The sequence below is a fragment of the Struthio camelus genome, chromosome 4 (genome assembly GCF_040807025.1).
Source record: "Struthio camelus isolate bStrCam1 chromosome 4, bStrCam1.hap1, whole genome shotgun sequence".
NCBI lineage: Eukaryota > Metazoa > Chordata > Aves > Struthioniformes > Struthionidae > Struthio > Struthio camelus.
Window position 1 is genome coordinate 12,634,642 of NC_090945.1, and position 25,682 is coordinate 12,660,323.

A 25,682-nucleotide genomic window follows, 5' to 3' on the forward strand; every position below is an offset into this window, starting at 1 on the left:
TTACATAAAGCTAACGATACAACTTTTTCTCTGAGCTGTGAAGAACAAGGAAGTTTCATGCAGAGGAGAAAAAAAGTCTACTCAGAATATACATCATAAAAAGGAATGGCATTATCTGGATTCAGATATCTCCATCAAAAACCTGGACGATGAACAACTTGGTATTAGTAAAGAGTGCTCTGCCCTGTATTATATAAAAGGTCGGTATTTCCTCTTCATTTCAGTAAACCAACTTTTTAAAATTTTAACAAAAGGAAACGTTACACGACAGTTTGCTAAGCACTAAGAACTCCTACAGCTTAACGCTGAATCTGACTACACACCTAAGTGCGTTATCATGAGAGCTGTTGGTGCAAAAATGCTAATTCAACACTCAATATCTTTTAAGCTGCTTCTAGGTTGGGAGTACTTAAATATTCTGTAAGGTTTAGTAGAACATTTCTCCATCCCTGCTAGGATCTAAATACCCAGTTATACCCTATAAACAAAAAGACTGGTCAGCAAGCAGAAACAGGCAGTCTTATATACTTGCTAAAGAACAAACTGTACCAGTTCATAAACTGCATGTAAATTGCAGCACAGACTGAAAAAAAAAAAAATCAGGCAATGAGTTTCAAAACTATGTCATTAAAAATAGCACCTAGGCAGTGTGAAAAGAGTAACTTACCTAGATTTTAACAATTTCAAAGGCTGCAACCTGCAAATACCATGTCTTGTCACCATCACTGGTCTTACTACAGAGTTAAATGTTTTCTGACAGGGACTGTACAGTCTCCTGACTTACCAAGACGCTTAAAACATATCTGCAGCAGATACAAATCCACAGTCCAGATGGACAAACATTTCCATTACAGATATATTATACAGATTATATCAATGTCGTTTTCTTTCTAAAGCTATTTCAGTTTTTGGAAATATTTAAAATCTGTTTAAAAACAGGCCTGCGCTGTGCCTGCAGCCAGTTACTCTCCATTTTTGCTCACTTGCTTACTGATGTAGTCTCTAATACAATGAATAAATCATTAGGCATTCTGAAGAATAATGGTGGTACAAACCCAAGAGACACAAGAAGGCAGATGTTTAACCTCATTTGCACTAGCATTACAAACCCATAGTTTCACAGATAATTCAGTCTTCTCATGACGTTTTTTCCTATTTGATCTCCCGATGCCACCAATTGCCAACCTCCAGACCAAAATCAAGTAAGAGAGAACTGCCATGCTTTAGGTACAGATGTGCTATTGTTTCTTACAAACCAAAGGAGCAGCAAGTTGACGATCTCATTAGTTGGCAGTCATAGTACATTGCTGATATTACATAAATGACCACAAAAAGTCTTAAAATTAGGCTCTTGAGTTATGCTTTTTAGAAACTGCTTTTGCAGCCATGTTTTGCGGGTATCAACAACTACAGATCAAAATAATTTGAGGGTAAGTTAGCTGCCCTCCCCATCCCTGCTCCAAGGGAGATTCAGCAGTAAGAGTAGCTCAAGCAGCTAGAAATAAATGGAAACAGAAAGACTGTTAAATTCAGATCAGGAAATTGTATTCTGTTCAATTAAATGTGGATCCAAGTCAATTCTTTTTAAAAGGCTTACCTCCCCTACACCTGACAATCCACTATAACCACAAGCAGGAAGCGTCCTTAAGCACCTCTTGATAATACAATCAGATGCAAGAACCCAGTCTTTCTGCTGCTTGACTCCTGAGTCATGCCAATCCCCTTCAATACCTGTTGCAACGTTGGCCTGAACCTTAAAAATCAAGTACTTTGCTTAATTAACAAAGAAAAACCTTCAAATAACCTTCTGAAATTAAATGTAACTCAATTTAACTTTCAACAGCTTATATTTTTTTCTGCAGAAGAGTTCAGTACCAAACGTGCCTTATGTGGCCGAAGTTATCAGATGGAAAAATTTTGCAGTTCTGTTTTTGCTTTGCCACCAGACAAGGAGGTACAAACAGTTGCTCTGGTTTCTGGACTGAATGCTTTACCTGCATGTTAATGTGCTAACAATTAATAAGTTGACCAATATTACCTCATTATCATCTTCAAAGTAAACACATACCACTGAGGCAAATGGAGCTGTTGATGCCTCTTGGAATGACTGTCTCATCAGGCTGAATGCAGACTTACACTCCATCAGCCCCACTTGGTTCTTGTTTGAGATAGCTTTCTTAAAAAAAATAAATCCTGGGTACTAGAAACCTCTTTTGTCAAATCAAAGTTGACATCTTGTAGCTTAGCTACTTCCAAGGGCAGATTACAAGGGCTGCAAAAGCACTGAAAACTCATTCCGGACACATGTTTCGAGGTATTTTTACTGCCTCACGGAGAGCTGAGTCTACATGGCCAATAGCCACGGCACAAATTCCAAATACCTTCCCTGATATTTTCAGACTGGAGAGCGGGTGAGAAGGAGAAAGGAGTAAGAAAGTCCCTTGCTCATTCTGAATGAGCTGTTTGTTACAAAAGGTATGCTTCTAAGCTGCCCTAAGCAGAAGGCTTATAAAGGACAAGGAATGCAGAACTACCCTGCAGGAATTTAACATTTTCTTGACCTCGTAATTCTTATATAATACGATCTCTAGGTTAAGGCTACATCTTTTTCTGCAGCAAAAGTTCTTATTGAAATTTCAACTCCTCCTAAGGAGGAGTTTATTTTAAGATCATAATTTAATATTCAAGTATACCCTCTGCCAGCTAATTTAAAAGCTGAATGGGAGTTTTCTGTGGCGTGGAACTGACAGCATCTTCACGTTTAAGCGGGTATGTTGGAGACAAGGTGCTAGAGAAGCTGTGCTTCAGAAAATGCAACGGCCCATGCACCTGATCTGCCAGGTATTAGTGCTGCCAAGCGCAGGGCTGTTGGGGATTAATGACCCTCTGGGAGTAAAGCAGGAGATCTGGCTAAACTCAGTCAGAGCAGTCATCCAAGCCACAGCTGAGTATTCCCCACAAGGTTACATTGCAACAACACAGCTGAGCTGAGCCCAACAATTATCAAATAATCTCTTCTACCTTTCCTGCTAGTTGAAAGTAATACCTACCAAAAATAAAGTCTTACAAAGGTAACGCATAGTGGCTTTTAAAAAAAAAAAAACCTCTGTGAAGAGGCTAGTTTAAAAATACTGTTAGCCCTCAGATAACTCCGGATGGCCAGAGAAGCCAGAGAGACTTTGTCCACAGCTGTTTTATAGTCCCCCTCTAAAAATGGTACAGCAATTGAGGGAGAGGTCATGCAGGCTCTTCCTAATATTTTAAGTGCTGTGCTGTCTAGCACTATTTCCAGCAGAATCAAATGAATTGATGACTGCAAAGTTGGTCACCTAACCCAACTCAACCTTCTCTTTGCTGATTGCTCAGGTGAAAAACCCCATAAAGAGAAAGCAGGAGGCAGGTGTAGAGTAAAAATGGGAAGTACAGGGAAGGAGCAGTCACCATAAACACCAAACGTTCCTCCTTTCCCCTCCGGTCGGCAGCCACTCCAACCACCAACCCTTAGAGAGAAGCAAAAGATGATCCAGTTTTGTAAGACAAGTGATCGTGGACAAGTATGCTCAATGATGACAGGACACGCTAGGAAATCATACATAAAAGACCAAAATTATTTTAGAAAAATCAAGAGAGACAAGTTAATCTCACTATACCGCGAGATAATCGGTCACACGCCCTGTTAGCAATGATTATAAGGGAACTCAGCGTCACTTGGACCAAATTGCTGACTTCAGTGACTCTTTCCTTTTTGGCAGGAAGGGATTGAAGGGACTGAAGCAGATGCTTTCAGACTTCTCCATGTCTGAGACACTCTTTGAATTATAAATCAAAAAGGACAGGGGAGGGAGGGAGGGAGGGAGGGACAGAAAAAGCAAACGCTAGCTCCATTTCTCTAGGAGTGACAGAATGTCATTTTGAGTACAGAACTACATGCCTAACTACCTGTCCGTAGAGAATAAACAGCCCATTTAGAGCCCACAAAACTGAAACTCAAAAAAAAAAAAAATACCAACCTGTGAGTGCCTGAAAAAAACCTCATCGTTTTCACTTTCTTTGCTACAAAAAAAGAAACATATTACAAATATAAAAACAGATTGTCTTGTAACAAAAACAAATAGGACTTTGCACACACAGGTTTTTAGGCACGGCTACTGGCTACTGTTGCACACTTGCTAGTACACTGAGCAAATGAGGGGACATTCTGGGTGGCAGAACTTCAAGCTGCTATAGTATCTATTTTGTTCCTCTCAGGACCTATTCGTGGAAAATACAAAGGAATTTAATTCCAGTGCCCTTATTCCAAACCAATTAAACTCTCCCAACGTGCATCATAACTGAGGAGAGAAATTCTCATCTCTGGTAAGCAGAGTGGAGCCGCAGAGCTCTTGCAGAGGAGGGAAGTGCAGAGAAAAGGGTTGGAGTCCCAACCCAAAGACCATGTGGGATGGGCATCTGTTGCTCTGCACTCCCCTGTGCACACTGTATTTCTGTTCAGATGCTTAGAAGCAACTTCTTTTCAAGTCTGCACCATCACCATCTTCAGTGCTGTTCCTAATAGGTGGGGAAAAGAGACTGTGGTGTATGGTGTTGGACAGAGCCCAGGCAACATACCCAGTGCCTCTATACTGCTCTACTTTGAAGTTAACATGGTGGGTAAAGCTGTTCTGTTGCATAGCTGTTACCCTCATGGTCTGTGGTGGAAGATCTCTTTGGCTGTGCCATAGCCACATATATATTTAACCATATGTATTTTTTTTAAAAAAATCACCTTTCTTCAGATAAAATTTCCATGTCATCAGGTCCTGTTCTGTCTATAGGTCTGGATGAGCTAAAGCTTTCCATACTCTGTAATACAGCAAATGTTAAAACAGTAAGACACATAAAAGAAATTGGTTCAAGCTGCAGGCTACTGAACAGATCAAATACAGAAGTACCCAACAGGACTCCTAGAAACAAGTACTGCCTTTTACACATTCATAACAAAACAAAACTTGCCCACAACCTGCAAAAAAAACTTGCACATTGTCTTTGTCTCTTTCATAAGATGACCTTGAAATGTCTGACAGAATATCCCAGCATAATATCCCTACAGTGCCCGTTATACAGACTGACACCTTGAGCAAGACAGCAATTCTGTGATGTGTACAAGTCCTGTAAGAGCAGGTACGCAATCCAGAGCACTCCCAGCAGCACTCTTCAGCCTGATCTTGCAAATATTCCCCTCCTTGGCCAAACCACTCCCTAGTCTGTTCTCAAAAGGACAGAGGACATCAGGAGCACAAAGAGACTGCTATATGCACAGAGGCAACGTAAACTATGCTAACATGAACGCAGGACAAGAAATTTTACTGATTATGACGACTTGTTCTAAATTTTCTTGGCTACCAACTAATGCTGTTGTTCTCTAAGAGCCTGAGAAAGTATTGTGAAAACAAACCAAACTGATACATCTTTGCTTGCTACAGAATAGACTTTGGTCTTTGGTTTCAGCCTTTATAGGAATGATTTTCTTCATTATCTCAACAATGAAACATACTGTCTGCTTGAATTGCTTGGTTTCCAAGCTAGGAGGTAGTTTTTTTGTTTTATTCTAATTTTTTTTAAGGTGCTGAAGAATGGAGACACAGAACTATTCACCCTGGCATATAAACCAAATGATGTGCTGCACATCACACAGGGAACAGCACTCAATGTGGCTTTCTGTAGGTGAAACTCATGGGAAAATCCAACCCTTAATTTAAATTAGAACGCTTTTTTAAAACCTGGTGTCACTCAAAGTCACATACTCCACACTTATAAGTAGCACCTCTGGTTCACTTTCTTTCTGCTGACAGTGACTCAATCATCTAGTATCTACAGACAAGGAAAAGCAAGCAGAGGTGAACAATGCTTTCACCCCCTGGGGTAGGTGCTGAGTTCCTTCATATTGGAGCATGTTTCAAAATTGTCTTGATACTGTTACTGGAGAGCACATCACTGTAGCAATTCTTAAAAAAGTAAAACAAAGCACACCCTACACCAGATTTAGAAATCAGGAAATCGAACGTTGCCACTTTGGGCGCGCAACTAGGAGTTTTTCTACTCTGGTATTCAGTAAGTCTCTTCTAAATAGGAGGAAGGAAGTGAGAAGAGCAGAGTGGGGTTCCTGGCCTGGGCTGCAGGAGCCGAGCGCACACAATTCCCAGGGCGGCCACAGCTCTCGCTCCCCTGTTTCACCTCCAGCAGCCAGACCTCGCTGCCATGTAAGGTTACTCAGCTCAGTCACTCCAGCCAGGACATGCCTCAGCCTTGCCTAACGTGACTCTTCAAGTCCTACTTGTACCTGGCTACCTTGTCTCTGAAGTGCAGTTACACACTTTTAATGCTTAGTGGTTGGTTCTGCTCAAGAGAGTAAGTGGAGCTGACAGTTTTTCCCCTGCTGACTTATGCTTTGAGTCAGATGCAATTAGACATCTAAGAGGACAATTTCCACACACTGCCCTACGTGCTCTTTCAGGCTTTGTTGATAAAGCAGGAAGACTCAAGAAAGATGAGCGAGAAGATGTAACATTAGGACTCCTGTCATAAAACTCGTTTACACGAGAAAGCACTACTAGAAAAAGCTAAGGTGTAAGTTATGTCCTTTGATACCCCGAGTTAGTAACTTGGGTTCTCCGAAGCATACCTTCTACCGCTTGAGTAAAGATGTAGCCAGGACCATCACACACGCTATATCCTGATGAAAGTCTCTGATCTGCAAGTATGAAATATGAGCACTTCTGGAAACCTAAAAAGCAAACTTTGCTCTTCATGAAGAGTAACATCATGCTCTCTGCAAGCTGTTTTATAAGGATGCTCCCGTTTGACAATCACACTGGGACACTTCCGCTAGCAAAGCAGAGAAACGCGGAGACCACGTTCACCAGGATAGTCACCTTGGTTGAAGTGCACTTTGTGCACGGTCACTTCAGTTTTTGTTCCTTTCAGCCTTTGCCCTTCAAGAGATCCAAACGCGAGGGGCAGGGCAAAGTCCAGGGGAAAGAGAAATGTTTTAGAACATTTCCTACAATAATGTTTTAAGCCTTCTTTAACTTTTTTCAGGTCTCCAATGTACCCTCTTAAAGCATACGCTTCTGACAAACTTTCCTTCCCCAAATTCACATTTCAGCTGCTTTACACTCCACAGGTAGAGTGAAAGGGCCCAGAAAGAGTGTAAGCACTTCACATTTGCCTATCTTAAAGTCCCTTTCCATTGCTACAAGCAAAGATGCAAAGTGTGAGTGTGTCTGTAGGACTGTACTCTTTCATGAAGTATCACATGTGAGTAGGTTACTGATATTGAGCACTAAATCTAAGAAGCACAGTCTACAATTCTTGGCATCTTGCCTTCCTTCTATCACAGAGAGAAGCCACATCTGCCTCTCTGTAGAATCTCTGCACAGGGTAGAGCATCACGTCATGGCAGTTCTGTAATCTGAACAAAATGAGTCACAACACAATGTCACATTAAGAGGGAACTCACCTAGAGGAGACTCTGAAACTCAGCCAAATGTAACCGAAGGAAATGCTCTGAAGCTGGGAGGGCTAGTCTTTTCACATGACATTACATGGTTACTAGTAACAGTGAAAGCGCAGTTGGTGCCAGGTACAGAGGATGCACAGCACATCTGCCACTGCAAACAGACCCTACATTGAAGCAAAGTATAGTTCCTCAGCTGCCAACACTAAAATCAGCGTCTGGCTCGGTTGAGAGGGAAGGAGGAAGCATCCCTTTTTTTCTATTGCTTGTTACAGTTGGCAAACTGCCTTCTACTGTGAGGGTCACACAAGAACTTGCTGGGCAAATTCCACAGCATTCCTGATTTTGGCAAAGCTCTGCCATTTACCTCCCCAGTAAAAGATGGCTAGAGGGATCATCTTTTAGACCAACAGACTCAAAAGTGTTTTGAATACTGCATGTGCTTTGCACCACTGTAACACATACAGTCTCCTGGGAAAAGGCATAAAACACCTTCTTCATCTCATTATCAACAAGTCACATGTGATCTATGGTTTCAGAGCTTAGCATGATTTTAAAAATAAAAGTCCAGCTAAGCATGTGATACTACACCTGAGGTTCCACTCTCCTTGCAAGAGCTCTGAAAGACTAGGAAAAATAATTATTTCCCTTCTCTCCTTACAAAATACTCTATTGAAAATAAAAGAAATAAGCAAACAGTTGTGGAAAGAGAATGGCTATGGACGGAGTAAGAGAATCACAGCAGACAAAGCTTCTCAGTTTTTTCATTACAAAGGTTACAAGTATGCAATCTAGTTTTCCCCATAACCCAAAATAGCTACCTTATACCTATCGGTATAAATGGCTACCCAAGAAGACCAGATGTTCACTGGAGCAGAATGAGTTTTTCCCACCCTGGTACTAGGTATCAAATAGTAGAGCATGCTGGCTTACCACAGGACTGTCCTGGTTGTCATTAAGCTCTGAAAGCTTGGTGCTGGATTTCTGCCGTTTTGGTTTATTCCTTTCACCAAGATACGAGGAGCTGTTCTCTGGTAATTTTTCTACCTCTTGAGCAGACAGAATACAGTCTTCCAGATTGCTGAATCCAGAGGGAATGTTCTCTTTGTTGACGACTTCCCTAAAAAGAAAAGGGACATTGCAACAAGATGTTGTTTAAAACATTCTCCCGCTACATTTATGGTAGCAATAGAGAAATGCATTATGCTGACTGGTGCAATTCCAGCAACATCTTCTACGCCCTATGAAACCAGTATCTCTGGTTCTTCCTACTGCAGCAAACACCACACACTGTGAAATGCTAAATCCCATTGAGGAGTGAAAAGCCAGGTGTATACACCTCTGGGGAGAAAGCTGCCAGGATCAACATTTGAGACTTGATTTGCTTCCCACTAAAGCCAACAGGGACAATCCCACTGAGTTCAAATGGAATGTGCACTAGCTCCTGGCTGTGTGGTATTTTTATAGAGAATATACAGCATTTTTTCTTTTGAGATAGGTGCTCGTATTTTAGACAAGTAATTCCCAAGTGTGGTTCAAGGATCTCCTTTGGTGCACGACACCGTACCAACAGCCCTCTTACTCATATTCTGAAATGCAAGAGCAGGGTTGTGGTGCTTCAGCGAAATGCTTCATTCTTATTTGGGAATTACACAAAACAGAAAAGAGAGTAAGAACGAATGCATCTCCGCAACAGCGACACAACCGCTAGGACAGACGACTGCCCTGCTGTGCTGGGAAGTAAATGGGACAGCTAGCTTCAAGTCACCACATGATATCAGTGGGACTCTCTTTGACCTAGGTGGGTTTGTGTGCATTTTCCAGGAGCTTGCCTTACACTTATCTTTCCCTGCACAGTTACCCTTCTGGATACCTTGGCATGCAGTTTTCCCTTCACAACCTGCTAAGCAGGCTTCTCTCTACTTTGTGCGATCAATGAAGACACACATACATACGCACCACCACATTATAGAAACAGAAGAAACACAATGCATCTCATTCTTTTCCAGTCCTACCCTGCCAGAGGCTGAAGGCAGGCTACTCACACTTGACATTAAAAATGGAATGTTTGCTAGCTGTTGTAAGCATTAATGGTCCCGCAGCTAATTTATACAGTGCTGTGCAACTTCAAAGTCTGCTTTCTTGAACAGCAGCAGAGTTTCTCTAGACTTGCGCTTGTGTGATAAAAGAACAGTTACTCTATAGCGTCTGGAAAGTGCCAGCATGACAAAGCATTCATACTGAAAACAAACAAAAAGTTCCAGCGATTTTCTAGGTCATGAGTCTCTAGATTTTGTTGTTGAAAGAGAGATGCAAAGAGGTATTACAAAGCTGTGATGAAACTTATAGGATAATCCATTTGGCCTTTATGCAAATTTTCACAACCCCCTGAGGTGACCAATTACATATATATAGCCTATAGATCATGTAGTCTGCAAAGCATGGGAGTCCATGTACGTGTTTTTGCCATGAACACTCTTCATAGTTGTAGTAACACTACAGTCCCATCTTGTGACATTACAAATCCTCTTGTGATCCATCACAAGGCAAGGAGATGAAGTCACTGAGAATCAAAACAAAAAAGAGTTTTGAAAGGAATTCTGAATTTTGACAACTCATCCACAGAAGTTCCAGCAATCTGGCCTAAGGAAACCAGGGAAAACAACTTGAACTCGAGCCAGCATTCAAAATTTGCTATCTGCTTTAAATCTTTGGCTCAGGCTTTGGGGACTGAACCTGAACAACCAGCATCAAGATAGGCTAGAATGCTCTAAAGGCAGCTCTGCAATGCAATGTGGAAAAAAAGCCCTGCAGTACTATATGCTTCCAAACACGTACGCTAGTCAGTCTCTGACCTACTTACCTGAGAAGCCTGTCAGCAGGGCTACTAAACAAGAAAAACTACTTCAGACCTGCTGCCAGATACCCTGGTGACTTGCAAGGTCCAGTCTCCCAGTCCGTCTTTGCAATATATTTTCATCATCTGTAGAAATGCCTTCTTATTTCATAATTATGATTTTTCACTATAGTGACATTAACACATTTTCGGAAGTAGCATGGCCTGCAATATTCACATGAGGTACTGAAGGCTATGTAACATACATAAAAGCAGCTTGGTATAGGTGCAGCTCCAATAGGATTGGGGAAGTCAGCATCCAGGAAAAAACAGAGAGCGCCTAGACATGCATTTTGGAATCCAACTTGAAATCCTAGCAATCCAGTACTACAATCAACTATACGTATTCCTTGCAGGGACTAGCCCTGAGCTTAAAGCTAGATTTTGATTAGATCAAGGCCTTACAAAATCCTACTGCTCAGTTACAGTTCCTCAAAGACAGCTATGCCTTGGACACGTGTTTGTTAAGGTTGTGGTGGTAATATAGTCATACCACACAACGTATACCACAACTAGAGCAGTAAGAAAGGAGGAACAGGTATTATTTTTACTCTTTGGCAGACTTTTAATGAAAATTGCCACTAAATCATGTGTGACCTTTGTGTAAGAGGGTGGATAAAAATACTTAAAATGCTGATTAATCAAAAGGAAGACTTCAGCCCCTCCCAGGGATCCTCAATAAACCTGAACATAAGCTGTGCCTCCACATACAAAAGGAGAACTTGGTCTCATTTCTGAAGGCATTTTAAATTCAGAAAAGCATCTACAAGCAATCTTTTTATTCAGTAGAATGCTACAGGCACTAGGGCCAACTGTTTGGGGTTTTTCCTAAAAAACAAATACTGCAATTAAAGAATTCCAAATATCGTAATTAAAGAACTCCACTACATATCTTTAAAGAACTGGCTTCTTATCACATTTTGGCCCACTCCATCACCTCTAGTAAGCTCTACATTTCACAGCTCTAACTGATGCGATGGAGCTCTGCACAGGCACAGCAGTCTGCTCTGCGCTTTCAACTCAGGGCAAGCGCCAGCGCATTTCATAACCGAACTACCAAGCATTGCCTAGACAGCAGACATGACTAAGATATACTTTATCAAATATACTTTCCAAAGCAAATCAGGATCGTACATGTCTCTGTTTCTCCGGGCTTCCTCCTGCTCTTTGTGATGTCGCCTCCTCTGCCTGGCAGACACATTAGAAGAGGCTGAAGATGTTCCCGATTCAGAGTCCTCTGAACTCTGGCCGCCCGAGCCATGAACATCAAAGAGATGCTGCTCCACGGCTGAGCGGATTGTCTTCTCTAAATACCTGTCAAGCCGAAAAATAAGGTCAATTGACACTTGCTGGAGCTCCCTCACTGCAACATTAAATAACGTGTGTGTTCTGGAAGGCTTTGTTTTATCAGGATGGCAAAGCAGTATAAAGCGTGCTAGGGACCACAGGCATCTGCAAAGAGCTAAGCCAGTATCTTCAGACACTGTAAAGTTCAGGTCCTTCAGAAGAGCTGAGCTTTCCCAGATCACCCTATCCTTGCTCATTTCTGGGGCTGCTTGAACCTTCTGTAAACTGGCTACTTTTATTTACATCTGCAACTACAAACGTAAGTGCCTAATTTTCACCCTCCACTTCAACAACCCTAACAAAACCCTATTTGAAATACAGTTCTAAAGACTCCAGCTATTGGAAACTGAGCCATGTGCTCCCACCTTTTGTTAAAGGTCACTGGTTGGGGATGACGGAGGGCGTAAGGAAAATACTGTTAGGAAATGACACTTTCAAGAGGAAGACTACAACTCAAAGGGCAACAACATGTGGGCAACTTAACCATGCTCACATTAGTCAGGTCCCTTGTGCAATCCAAACTCAAGAAGGCAATGGATCATCTGCAAGAAGGTGATTCACTGCTGTCTCACGGGGATGAGAAAAGGCAACAGCACTTTGTTATAAACTCTTCATACACTTAACTCAGTGACCAGACACGGATCTGGTTCTGACCTCATGCTGCTTTCATGCTGTTCCTGCCCCATTAATGCACACACGGCCACTCCTGACTGACTTTGCTGTGAGATCGCTATCGTGCCCACTGGTGATAAGGGGGCTTCCACACCAGCCACAGCAAGGGAGCCTCTGCAGTTACATCAGTTAAAGCTGTGAGACCACTTGAACTTTCAACCTGACTCTCCTACATTTTGCTACTGACATTTTTGTGCAGTATTTCCTTCCTTCCTTCCTTTCTTGAGTCAGAGGAAGATTCTTTTTATGGGTAAAATCTAAAATAGACTTTTTTCTTTTTTTTTCTTTTACTAAAAGATTGTTTGGAAACAAATTTTTACCCATCCCTGCCCCATCCCTGTTTCTTGCATGCCTTTAGAAGTCTGCAGTTCTCTAGAACGAGTTTTTCAAACATACCTGACTGACACAGTATCCATTGCTTTTTTCTTAATAAGACCCAGCACTTCCCCAAAAGTTATGTGCAGGATTTGCTGATTCATTTTCAACTGACTAGCTATGAGTATGTGAATCTGTATCCTGGGCTGAAGCCTCCAGAGAATTTGCACAAGCTGTTCCTAAGTATGGACTATAGTGGTAGTCTGCTGAGACTGCAGTTCCTGAAAAAGTCAAAGATCTTAGCAACTGCATAAAAACACATGGTTTAACTTGGCAAATGTGTCTCTGTTTCCTATATTGACAGGAATCGGTTTGGCAAATCCACCAACCATTTGGAACTTCTAATTCAGGCAGGGGAGCCAACCTGTTAGCTCTGCTGCTCATGTCGGCACAGCAATTACCGCAATGGGATCAGGACCCGTCCATTCCTGGGACAGGAGCAGAAACAAACATGAGTGAGAGGACTGCGCGGTAAGAATGAGCTTCTCTAAATATGCAAGTTCCCTCTAACCGAAATAACACAGGCACAGTGTGGGAAAACCGAGGAACCTTCAGACCTGAGAATTTTTCAGGAAGAAGTGATTTATTATCATTGCAGATGCTTTGATTTCGGAAACAATGTCTTTTTTGTTTGTGTAAGAACAGCCCTTGAAGAGAAATCAAAGAATAACCAGTAATACTCTAAAAAGCTCCAATATGCAAAAACGGTAGCCACAAAATTTTAAAAGAAACACTTACTCTCCTGTAGCAGGAATGTTACTACTGACTTGTGACACGTGGGCACTGTGTAAAAGAAAAACAGGAGAAAGTTAGATCTAACTATCACAATAATGTCTTCAAACACTTGTTCTCTGCAGCACTAAGAAAGGATTGGAAGGGCTGAGCTGTCTCAACAGCAATTGCATGTGCACGCCACAAGCTTTTCCCCTTAAGGAATTTTTACACCTACAGTGACAGGGCACATTTGGACAATGCCAATATCCTCAAGAATTAATTTGTCTGTCATTCCCTTGCAGTAGGCCAAGGTCTAACAGAAAGTATTTCAGCTTGAGCACGCTGCAGATTTTTTGCTTCCTTCTGAGCTTTCTGCAGATGCCGGTTGCTTTAGCCTCATCACAAAAGCTCTTGTCTTCTGAGGCTGCTTTGAAAATGTACACACTGTGAAAGGGGACTTAATATTTAGGAACCTTTAAATATTCATTGGGAAAAAAAGGCAAAACAATTTCACTGTTCTCCTCCTGCAGCTCTCTAATATCCATGTTCTTTGCTTCAGAGCTTAAAGAATAAGCATACATGCTCTCTTCTTTCCCCTCTCAGTTTGTTTTTGGGCTCAGGAAGAGCTAACGTAATTCTAGGTGTCATTGCTTGCTATTTAAAGACCTTTTGAATAAGCTGACGTGCCATCTTGCACAGCTGTCAACTGCTTTCCTCCCTCTGCACAGGGCCAGATTCAGTTTGGCCAAGCCAAATCCCATCCTGCTCCCTTTTCCCCCATGTTAACTCAGCTTTGCAGAGAAGGGAACACGTGATACTCTACACATATTCATCACCCTTACGATCTTCATTAAGTCCAAAAAGTTAGAGGCTTACAAGTTTCATTTGGATGTATCCCTGTATCAGCAGATGAACTAGTCATATAACTGGCTTGTATATTCCACTAAAATGACACTGGGTAGACAGGTTATGAGACAGGCTGAATGCAAAATGTGAGCTCTACCAAAGTAGCCATTAATTCTTTCATTCTCTAAGAATTTCTCACAAATTGCTTCAAGGTAGAAGGTCCAACAAGAGCATCCCTTAACTAACTAAACATTTCTTCTCTGCTTCTGTTGAATATTTCACTTGCCAAACACTTTACCAAATAGATCTAATGCTAGTTAAGAAACTGCAACACTAACGCTAACCACTCTGTGGCTCCATTGTTTTTAAATGTATCTTGTGGTGGAAGGTAGGCAAATGAAGGTTGAGAAGGGTAAATGAAGGGCCACTACAGCCAGTTTGACAAAAACCACAAAACAGCCTAACTCCTTTTTCAGGTCTGCCTGTAGTAAAGTACAAACCCACAGATGCCCAATTGCAGATCAGTCTCTCATACGCTTCTGGTTACTTCAGTGAGCCAGTACACCCATCTTGGTTTGGATAAACCAGTGCACCCTAACCACAGGTTCATCCCTTCCAGTCCTTCCTTACTTCACTCCACACTGATCTGTAGCCCAGACACAGTTCCCTAGTTGTGGACAGCATGAAAGCAGTCACATATTTGCCAGCATATTCCATGTTACCTATGCAACATTCAAGTAGCTGTGTCATTCAGATGAATTCATGAATAGAAGACATACAAACAACTATAAAATTACTGTGCTTATTATTACGGACATGCAACCTACATATAGAAAATAAAAACTGCAAGATCCTTCTCTTCGTATGCAACATCTTGGTTATTAGCCATCACATGGCTTTGCTATTCCAAGTACACATTTCAAGCATCCTACTTGCATTCCAGTTCACTTATATAAACTATACCTGGCCTCCTCCAATCCCCAAACTATTTTTCTACATCTGGCCTCCCATTGGAGATGGGTTAGCAAATAAGATAACAGTGTGGTACACTAAACCACGCTACATGATGCAATTCATCCGATTGCTACTGCTCCCATATGTGTAGCCATAAGTTAATATTGTATCAACCTTCTGTAATATTTACATGCAACTGATACTGAAAGGGGCCATTTTTCATATCACACCTTTTTTCTCAATCTATTTGCATGTCAGGAAAGTGACAGCAGAGGGAGAGATGGGATTGTTTAGATTTTATTTATTTAAAACATTACTAGGATGCAGGCGTATACGCCCATCAGATGAGAGAGAAAATGTCAAGAAAAAGCTCTTCCCTTTATTTCCGACAAAATACTGCACAAAAAAAGGAAACTCTAGTTTCTCATAAAAAAACTAATGAAAGGCTATAAACTGCGTGTGAGTGAGAGTTCATGCTGTTAACCCCATGCGGGGTGTTCAGGGGCAACAGTCGCTACCTACAAACCACACATTTGTATCATTACTGAAAACACACAGCAATTTCTTTTAAGCAAAAAGTAGTAAAAAGAGGAAATAAAAGATGAAGCTGCAAAAAGTAACTAAATAAAATGCCAACTATTTTCATAAGGCCCAAATACCTTCCGTAGATGTCTAATTCTCAGTTAACTATGTGCTTTTCTAACACCGATTCTGTTTTAACTCATTAACCTTGCTAACTTATAATGTCACGTATCATTTTAACAAATACTTTGTGGAATCTATAAAAGCCCTACTCAAACAATACAGATTTTGTCAGAGAGCTAATAATATGGTGATTTTGAAACTGCCAATAAATAGGAAGGATGTGTGCACACAGCTACATGCCAGCTGAATGGATGACAACAAAAGCTTTAACACGGCCTTTTTCTCTTGTAGATACTGCTTCCTTATATAGTGAACATGACCGTATAAAACAAATAGTATTTACTTTATTCTTAGTCCTGTGGTATTTTAATGCTCTTTATTGGCCTCATCTCTCAATAATATGGGGGTTTTGAAGCAGAGACACTGAATTTCTTTTAATTCCATCATAACTGGCTTTTCACACTATTTGATTTTGAAGCTTAATTAAAATGTACTGCTAAAGTAGTTTATTTACTCTGCATCAACCTTTTGTAAATTCAGAAAGTTCACTGAAAAAAAACCCAAAACACTCCTGGTGGAGGGGAGAGACTTACACAATAGCTTTAGAAGTCCAGCCTGCCAGGGGATGGAGCAGGAGGTGTTTGAGTGTATTAGCAAACTCGGGGAAAGGCACAGCTCTGTCAAGATTTCACAGCCTAGAACAGGAACCAGACATAGGCAATGCTTTCTGAGTGGATTTCCAGATTTCTTGGTTGGCAAAAGTCACTCCATCATCAGAGTCATACTTCCCAAAGCATGCAATGGCAAACAGGGCCCAGAAAAGCCCTCGCTGTCATGCCCTCTTGTGCAGTGAGCCGCCTCAGAATGGTGCCTTTGTTTATTAAATCATCTGCCCAATGAACGTTCACGTTCTGCTGTGGTTAATTATTTTCTCCTCCTGGGCGCTTGATTCACTGATATGTACTGTCGATTATCTCCACAGCTGGATTATTTTTATTAAATTATGCAGCTGCTGCAGAACACACTGAGAAATAGCCACTTTCTAATATAAATTAAAGGTTCTCCTTCTTCTGCCTACAACAGGCAGCAGCAGTAAAGTTTTCCAGTGCTGGGGACTTACACTTGCAGAGAGCAAGCCACAAAATGTGGATCAATGCACACAGCTGTTTTCAGTGCTACAGACTTCTAAACTGGTTCTTATGACCCTCATGCATTTCTTTTTGGGAAGTTTGATCTCTAGCACTTCCCAGTGTTTTCTAAACTTGTTCACTCAGGTCTTTTGCAACACTCACACTCTTTCAGGGGTGCCCTATCAGCTCTGGAAAACATCTCGCTTCATGTATAAGGTGAATTCTTACTTCATGGCCTCTTCTTGCATCCCCTTTTGATCTCAAGCATGTGAAGGCGATATTTGCTATCAGCATTAGGCGCATTAATTCCCTCCCACCCCCCAATTAGTACTCCGTGAACTTAAAAGGTATGCATCTGAGTGAGAATTCTGTCATCCAATACCTGCACTCTGTTTGCAATGTACGGGCTATCTTGTTATAGTAATCAAACAATTAACAGTTCGATATCAACCTCCTCTCCTCTTTTCCTACTCAAGCTCTATCGAGCAAATTGTATTAGCATCCTGGTATTAAAAGGCCATAATAAGAATGAAGCAGAAGAAACTGGCTTACTGGTATATGACAGTTTTCCGGGGTTGGGGTTTCGTCTATGAAGTTATTCAATAACTTCAGGTGATATACTATCATCAGCCATAATTAACAGCCTAAATCGTAAACTATACTTGCAATTTGGAACAAAGGCCCCTCATTGCTGAAATTTATTTGTAATCCATCTGCTTTATTCAGGAAACTGTTTCTGTTTTTGCTTTTAAAAAGGTCAAGCACACCAGTAAGAAAACTGCAATGGATGCAGAACTTTTAACATCTTGTCATCCCAGCAAAGCAGAGAATATTTGTTTACATGGCTTTGACGTTTCAAACAGGAAGTTTCTAAAGCCTTGTTAATGTACAATTCCAACGCTCGACCCAGGAAATTCTTTTTTCATAGGCATTGATATAGTCTAAAAACTGCTCATTTTCTACTACTGTTCCATCAGACCTGTTCCTTTACAGTCTGTGACATGCAATTCTGCTGATTTATATGGGCTTTAGCTTAAGAAAACTATTTAACCGGACACACGTTCCCCAAGGTGAAGGATTGCACCTACATATACAATGTGAAAATAATGGGTTAAAAATAGAGAAATGTGCTCTAAGCTATAGGGATATCCCATCACACAGTGGACACACTTTCAGTGTTTTTTCAGCGTTTTTACACTTTCACAAGCTCAGATCACCCACTCAACCTTCCTTCAGAAGTGGTACATTATGTTTGACACTACCTTCTTATTATCAGAAAATTAATCCCATCAAGATTAATTGCCTTGTTCTTCTTCCGTATTCCTGCCAGTCCTACTTGTACCGGGATCATCTTTTATGACAGGTGCACACTGACACCTACTGTTCGAAGCAGAGACCAGTCTGGAGGGATTCACACATGCCACTCAATTTAGCTCTGCGAATTTAGGTGGTTGTCTCTCTGCAGGCTCCTCTATTGGCAATGGAAATGTTCCTTTGGGGGCCATTCACAGCCTCCAAATTAAGCTCCTGATCTGATCTGAAACAGATTGCATTCCTCCACTGATAAAGAGTGCTTAGTGAGACAAGCCTACTAATTAATGGTATGAAACAGAGGTTCCAAATTTCCCACAGCTCTCCCGAATGAGAGGTGTCCCTTAACCAAAGATCTGCGCTGTAGCCAGGCAGTGAGAACAGGGGCACCTAAGAGCCTTGCTTCTCTTTCCAGCCAGTGCTGATATAACAAAGCACAAAAACACGCAACACACAACCTATTGATAATCTTTAAAAGGGCCCAACATCCTATGAACCTTAGGAGCTCTTATTTCATGTTCCACCAACAAGAAAGTACTCAACGGGAAGGCAGCCAAGCACCTTTCTAAGCAGGCAGTAAGCCTTTGACTAGATTTTTCAATCTCTCCAAAAAACTGACATGAGAACAAATACAATAAAACCTCTTACTCAGTATACTAAAGGCTAAGCATGCTTGACTTGTGATATATAGAGGAGTCATCTCATGTAACAACTGTTAAATGGGAAAACAGACTCAGTTGTGTTAAATACCGCCAACAAGATATTAGGACTTACAGAGAAAAGAAGTACTAAAACAAGTGCAACTGTCCAATACAGGCCTTGCCCTGCACTCAGGGGTATCCCATATTCCACGCAGCTTTTGGCACTGCTTGCGATGACAGCTCTCATCTCAATGCCAGTTTAATGACCTGCATATTCACAAGGAGGCTCCATATTACAAAGCCGTTGCTTTTCTTCCACTTTAGCATCACTCTGGTTTATCTCAGGATGTACTCATTAGGAAACTCCTCTGAAACTGTCTACATGACTACTGTCAAATCTAAAGCAGGTACTCCACCACAAAGCATGACTGTAGATTCCCTGTCTTCTAAAAACTCATTGCACATGCTGAGCGAAAGCACGCTTACAGGGAATTGACTTTGCCAGATGCTGCTTAATTACTTGAAACTGGATTACTCACTACAGCTGGCATTCACATTCTTAATTATATAATTAAGATATCTGCAGGATTGCTCCTTATATAACAATTTCAGCTCTCTTGTCCTAATGCCTTTCTCTACTAAAGGTTTTGGAACATAAACGCCCTTCAGGCATGGTTCTCTAGAACAATCAAACATCCAGTAAGGTTTTTCCTCTTCTTTTAACAGTGCAGAAATCTCCTTGCCTGGTACTGAGCACAGCTGAGTAAATAAATTGTCTTCCAAGGAGTGGGAAAGGTTAGCCCTGGTCAGCAGCAGGTGACAGGATTCAAACCAAGCAAATATCAGAGAAAACCTTTTCACTAACTGATCAAGTCCATCTCATCCTCACAGCTCCTAACAACAGAAGGCTCTAGTTTCAAACTTTCTCATGTTCTGCCTAAATTTATTCATAGCCTGTTGATATCCACTTTTTCCTCACACTATATATTGTTATTTAACATAAACAATCTTTTCCCTCTGTCTCAATACCTAGGGTGAATGTGTGCATCCTGCTCCATTTTTTATGCTAAATAAAGACTTCTAACTGCTTTTCTCCCTCTTGTAAGAGGTCTGCCTACTTCTCTAATCATCTTTGCAAACTTGCTCAGTACCCAGTGCCATCTGAACATGAGTTACTGAAACTGTACAAGGCATCATCTGAGCCTTGTACAAGAGCATCCATGCTTCTTCTCCTATGTCTACTGAAAATAATTGGCTTTATACATCCTCTCTCACATAATTACTTCACCTGGTATATTTTCATTCCCTAGCCTCATTTCCATCCTCTTATGAAGAATTTTGTCCATGTCCTTCTCTTCCTCAGCATCTCCAGAAGGTGAACTCCTCTTTCATGTCAGGGATTTTCATTATTTTTCCTGAGATGTAGGACTTTGTTGTCTGTGTTATTCTATCTTATCCTATTTCTTACTGTACTGCACAGTCATATAGTTTCTCCCAGAGGACATCCCCATTCACTTAGCATATGTAGGGCCTTCTAAATTCATGCAACAAGCCAAATTCATGAGCATAGTTCTGCTTCTTATGCCAACTGTCTTTAAAGAGAGGAGGAGGAAAAAAAAGGAAAAGAAAAAAGGCCATAACCCTTAAGGAGCTTCACCAGCAATCTCCTTCCTCTCCTATCAGCAACACCTACGGATCTCACCCCTTCCTTATCCATCTTTAAGCTCTTGCACTAATCCCCATTTTCACCACTGGAACTCCAAATTTATAGATGGCACCATACGAAACATTTTGCTGAAATCAGACAGATCAGGTATACTCCTGCTCTTCTTCTTTCTGGAAAATCTTATTAAAAAAATATTTGGTTGTACTGGTACCATCTCTCCTGATAAACTTACTGTGCATTTTCCATTTACTCTCATGTCAGTAATTGGAGCTTACTTCCTTACAGAGCAACAGTGGTGATTATTTCTATACTTGGTTATACCTTCCTCAATTTCTTAAACAAACAAACCAACCAACCAACCAACCAACCTGAAACCGCAACCCTAAATCAGCTAAATCAGTGCAATTTTAAAAAAATAGTATACTGGTGGGTTTCTAACAGTTCTGATTTAAAGTTAACGCTTCAAGCATTTGCCTTACTACTAAAAATAAAATCAAGGGAAACATCATCATCATCATCGCTAGCTGCCATGGTACGCTACTAAAGAATCAAGTCTCTGGTTTGTTCCTGGCAAAGCTGGTCAATGGACAGATACAATGCTCCTTCAGACTGGCAAAAGCCAAGCATTATGCAGTGTTTGGAAGTTAAACAGCTCTTGTTTCCCTCTAATTAACATATTACATAATTGTCTACATGAAACTACCGTATAAATGCAGCAGTAACCTAGCTCTCTGTACATACACATTCATGATTCACTCACGATATTACTTGAATAGTATTCAGACTATATTAGCATGGCTGGCAGCAATATAAATAATAAATAGGTTTGGTCATTAGACAGTGAAAATGGACATTCAAAGGGGCCCCCCTTTCCTTTTCCATGGTATGAAAGGTGACTTCTACATATGCCATGTACTGCTCTGGGTCAACAGTAAAAATGTTCAAAGTTGCACAGAAAAAATGTGCCACACACTCATGTTCTTAGTTGTCGAAGCATCATCAATTGCCCAGCCAGCACTAGCTCTCCTGCCAAATTAACTTCACTTGGCAACCAACCTCAGAAGTACACCCTTCTGATGCGTGATAAATAGCAGCAAGACTTGCAAGCTGTTAGTTTTATTTGCAAGCAATTGTGTCTCAGCAATGTTATAAAAGACACAAGTTTGGCATAAAGCCTTATGTTGCAAGGTGTGCTGCTCCTTCTCTGCTTGTATTAGCCATTTCTTCACTTCCCAAATATGTGTTTATTCTCATCTGTTCCCTTCTTATTTGCAAGATTCCCACAGAAGGCCATCCTTTCATTCCAACGGATGCATTCATCCTCCTTCCTTGTCCTATTATGGCCACACCTCTAGTTAAAGCTTCCAAATGTGTTGCCTCCCTCTCAGAAACTTCCTGGTTTTGACACCACTTTCCCCAGCTCCGCACCTCGCTCCCCAACTCCAAGCCAATCCTGATGAGGCCAGCTGAGCGGATCCCCTCCTAGATCATTTTTCCAGTTCAACACAGATCTGGATTTATTTGTGCTCTAGGGATGTATCAGGCCTCAGCACAGTTCCACATCAGGAAAGCTTCCATATCTTTATGTTTAGTGCAGCCCTATGGAAAAATTAAAGCCTAGAAAGTCAATTCTGTTCTATTGCACTCCGCAAAGTGACCCATTACTGTAAGGATTAGCATTCATTCTCTTTAAAGGACGAGCTTCTATTTTTAATGATCATTATACTAACATCTGCAAGAAATCTTTCTTTTTCGAATAACAAAAGTAAAATACTGCATTAGTGTAAAATAAACCAATGCCAAGGCAATGAGATATATGCATGATGTAGAATAAACAAGATTATTAATGGCACTTGAGACATGCTGATCTTCTGTTGATGCACTGAAAAAGTTTATTAGCAGCACACCAGTGAAATCTGAGGACATTTCAAACGCCAGTCTGGGTACAGACAGAACAGCTAGGAGATTTAGCATGGAACGTGGAAAAAAGGAAACCACAAAAGGGGAAAATGATCATATAGAAACATACATAAAATGGAAAGCAGAAAGCAATCAACCAGTAATTCTGACAAAGACCTTGTACAGACAGTTTTAAGTAAAAAAGACGACAGAAATCTAATGGAAACTACAATTATCTGAAGGGCGCACACAGCAAGAAAAAAAAAAAAAGAGGGAGATTATTTTCAGTGGAAAGATGCAGGATGGGGATTTAGGTAGGGGAAAACTTGTGACAACGGAATCCATGCAGCAATGAAATAGCCTCCCAAAGGTAAAGACAGAATCTCCTTGGACAGCTTGCAGCTTTTGAAGCACAAATTAAGCAACATCTGCACAAATGCACTGCAGAGAAAGACAGCGCATCAACAGGAAGGTGGACAAGACCATGCAACCAGGCTAGTCCATAAACAGTTCACAGATGCACATTTCTGCACAGTCTTCATGGAAATTTCCATACTAACAGCATGTATGAAATGCACACTTTCTGGAGTCTTTGTTAGGAACGTTTTGTAAGGAAAAAAAGAACTACAGGAATAAATAGGAATACATGCAAGAAACCCAACAAATACAGGTGATTACTGCAAGAGTTCCAAATATCACTGCTCTCATAAAAAGCACCACAGGGTTTTCTTTTAATTTCTTTAAACTCTGCAAAGATAAAACAACTCAATTATAGCATTTAGTCCTCTCTCCTTCGCATTCTTTCACTATTATTTGCCCTGGCTACTGCTCTTCCACTGAGCATAAATGAAAGCAATGGAATGAAGCCTGCTACTGAAGCAAGTAGAGCAAACTCTCATTGATGTCAACAGAATTAGGCCAGTTTTAAAAGCAGTGACTTTGGCCCTCCAATTGGCAAAATAGGAAACACAATTTGTTCAAATGCAGCCAGATTGCCATTCCCCCTGGGCAGGCAGGCAGGCACACTGTGGACTGAGGCATTCTCCTGCTTTTCTGTGCTGGCTTGGCTGCAGCAGGAGAGCAGCTGCTGTTGGGCTGCTGATTCACCATCTGGTTCCTGGTTTCTCTCCGAACAGCACACGCTGCCAGTTCCTCAAAGCTTGCAGCAAAAATCTCTCCTGTGCCCACAGATTATAAGCTACTTATGATGAGCATCTAAACTACATAATGAACTGAAGAAAAAAGAAAGTCAATTCTCTAATTAAGAATTTACAAGACTGGCGTTAAACCCTGACTTAAACACTGAGCCTTGTTTCTAGACACAAACTCTTTGTTGAAATCTTTCTGTCTCTGAAGACTCATTCATCCCACTAGCTGAGCAATGATTACAAAGGTAACAGTAATCTTCAGTTTGATTACCGTCTGTTCAGACTTTCTGGCATCATCCCCTCCATTTAATTCTATTAATAAAGTCAGCTCCACATGGAGAAACAAATTAAAACAATTGAGTAAATACCTCAAGTAGAAGGGTGACATAGGCCGTTCATCTTCTTGGGAACTAAAAACAAAACAGATTTTTTCTAAGTTAGTGTGCAGTTCTGACTTGCATTTGCAGTTCAGCTATAGTAATACGATCACTCTTAAAAAGCAGAGATAATAAAAGTGAAACAATATGTCTATCACATAGGTAGTATTTATGTCTATTTTGTCCTGAACTTCCATAACTGAAAGTTATGGAAGAGAGCTTTAAATTACATTCCTTAAATCCTGAGAATCCAACTCATTTTTCAACGTTCACAAATGTAGAACAGATCCACTGCTAGACAGTCAGGAGTCTCCAGCTCTGCAGCAGTTCAGAGACTATCCTCATAACAACAATATCACATTTCTGCCAGGAGAACCACGAGGGCCTTTTGCTGTCTGTTGTTCCAGAATTAACAACCCGCCCATAAAAGTGAAAGTGAAGAAAAAACAAATGACATTTTGAGAGACCAGAGAGAAGTAGCTATGTGCACACAGCTGAGAATTCCATGTCTGAGTTTTATCGTCCTGGCTGAAAGCTGATTTGACTACACTGAAACCCAGCTAAACTACAGAGGCAAAACAACAGAAACACAGGTCTGACAGTGATGAGTCAAGTCTGTACAAAACTGAATGTATCTGAAGGGAAGGACGTTCCTCATGGACTTGAGGAAGCATTTCCCTCCAGGCTTGAGATCAGGGGCTGCATTCGGCTGGCATGGAGCTCCCTTAACAGCTGTTTCAGTGAACCGATCTGGCTGAAAAATAACTATTTTGCATGTGGCCAGGTCATTTTGCCCACAGATCAATTCCCTGGATCCAGTTCACCATGCACTTTGTGCTGGCGTAAGGTTAAGAACAAGTTGTTGTGGTGCCAAAGTTTGAAGTTGTGGTTGAACTGATTGTTTAAGTCAATTTAAAACCCTCTACTAAAAAGGGGTTCCAACATAAACTTCATCTGACCATTCTACTCAAATAAATGGTTGGACATGTAGGGCATTTGGGCCTTGCAATTCTTCAAGAGCAGGGAACTTGCCTTCCTCCAAGCACATAGGAAATGCCAATGAACTCAGTTTGTCTCCAGAGGACTTCAATTGGGCCTGCCAAAGAGTGCAGTAACTTTGGGAGAAAGGCAGAAAGGAGGCGAAGCTGCACGAATTATTTTAAGCAGAAGCAGAAAGGATAACGTTACAGATGCACTGGAAATGAAGCACTTCCCTACTGTTTCCCCACCATTCAAAAGTCTCTACCAGTGCTCAGCGATGCCATTTACCACTGATATTCAGCCTCTGATTTTGTCAAACAGGTCAAGAGGGAATTGACACGATGTGAAGGTACTGATCATTTTTAAGTTTATACAGAGGATGAGAGATTTATCAAGAATACTCTGGGTAAGCCTAAATCTGCTTCAAACTCGAGTCATTTGGGGGCTCTGATTGCCAAGAAAAAATTAACCAACTTCGATGGGGATCTGAACTAGATCAAACTTGAGTAATTTTTGAAAACTCAGCCTGAATCCATTATTCTCTTGAATTTTAAATAATTTATCAGTTTACCACAGCTTTTCTAA

General features: G+C 41.0%; 1 protein-coding gene across 13 annotated transcripts in view; it reads right to left on the reverse strand.

Annotated features, from left to right (window-relative positions):
• FAM13A (family with sequence similarity 13 member A) overlaps positions 1–25,682 on the reverse strand; it is a 178,847-nt gene that overhangs the window by 30,284 nt on the left and 122,881 nt on the right. For 11 of the 13 annotated variants that reach the window (XM_068941542.1, XM_068941543.1, XM_068941544.1 and 8 more), the window contains 6 exons: positions 24,108–24,149; positions 13,524–13,568; positions 11,526–11,705; positions 8,429–8,615; positions 4,766–4,842; positions 4,011–4,053 (listed from right to left, as the gene is read on the reverse strand). In XM_068941542.1, the coding sequence (XP_068797643.1) occupies positions 4,011–4,053; positions 4,766–4,842; positions 8,429–8,615; positions 11,526–11,705; positions 13,524–13,568; positions 24,108–24,149 (574 nt within the window). The remainder of the gene's footprint in view (positions 1–4,010; positions 4,054–4,765; positions 4,843–8,428; positions 8,616–11,525; positions 11,706–13,523; positions 13,569–24,107; positions 24,150–25,682) is intronic. The other 2 variants (XM_068941539.1, XM_068941546.1) reach the window with 2 other exon arrangements.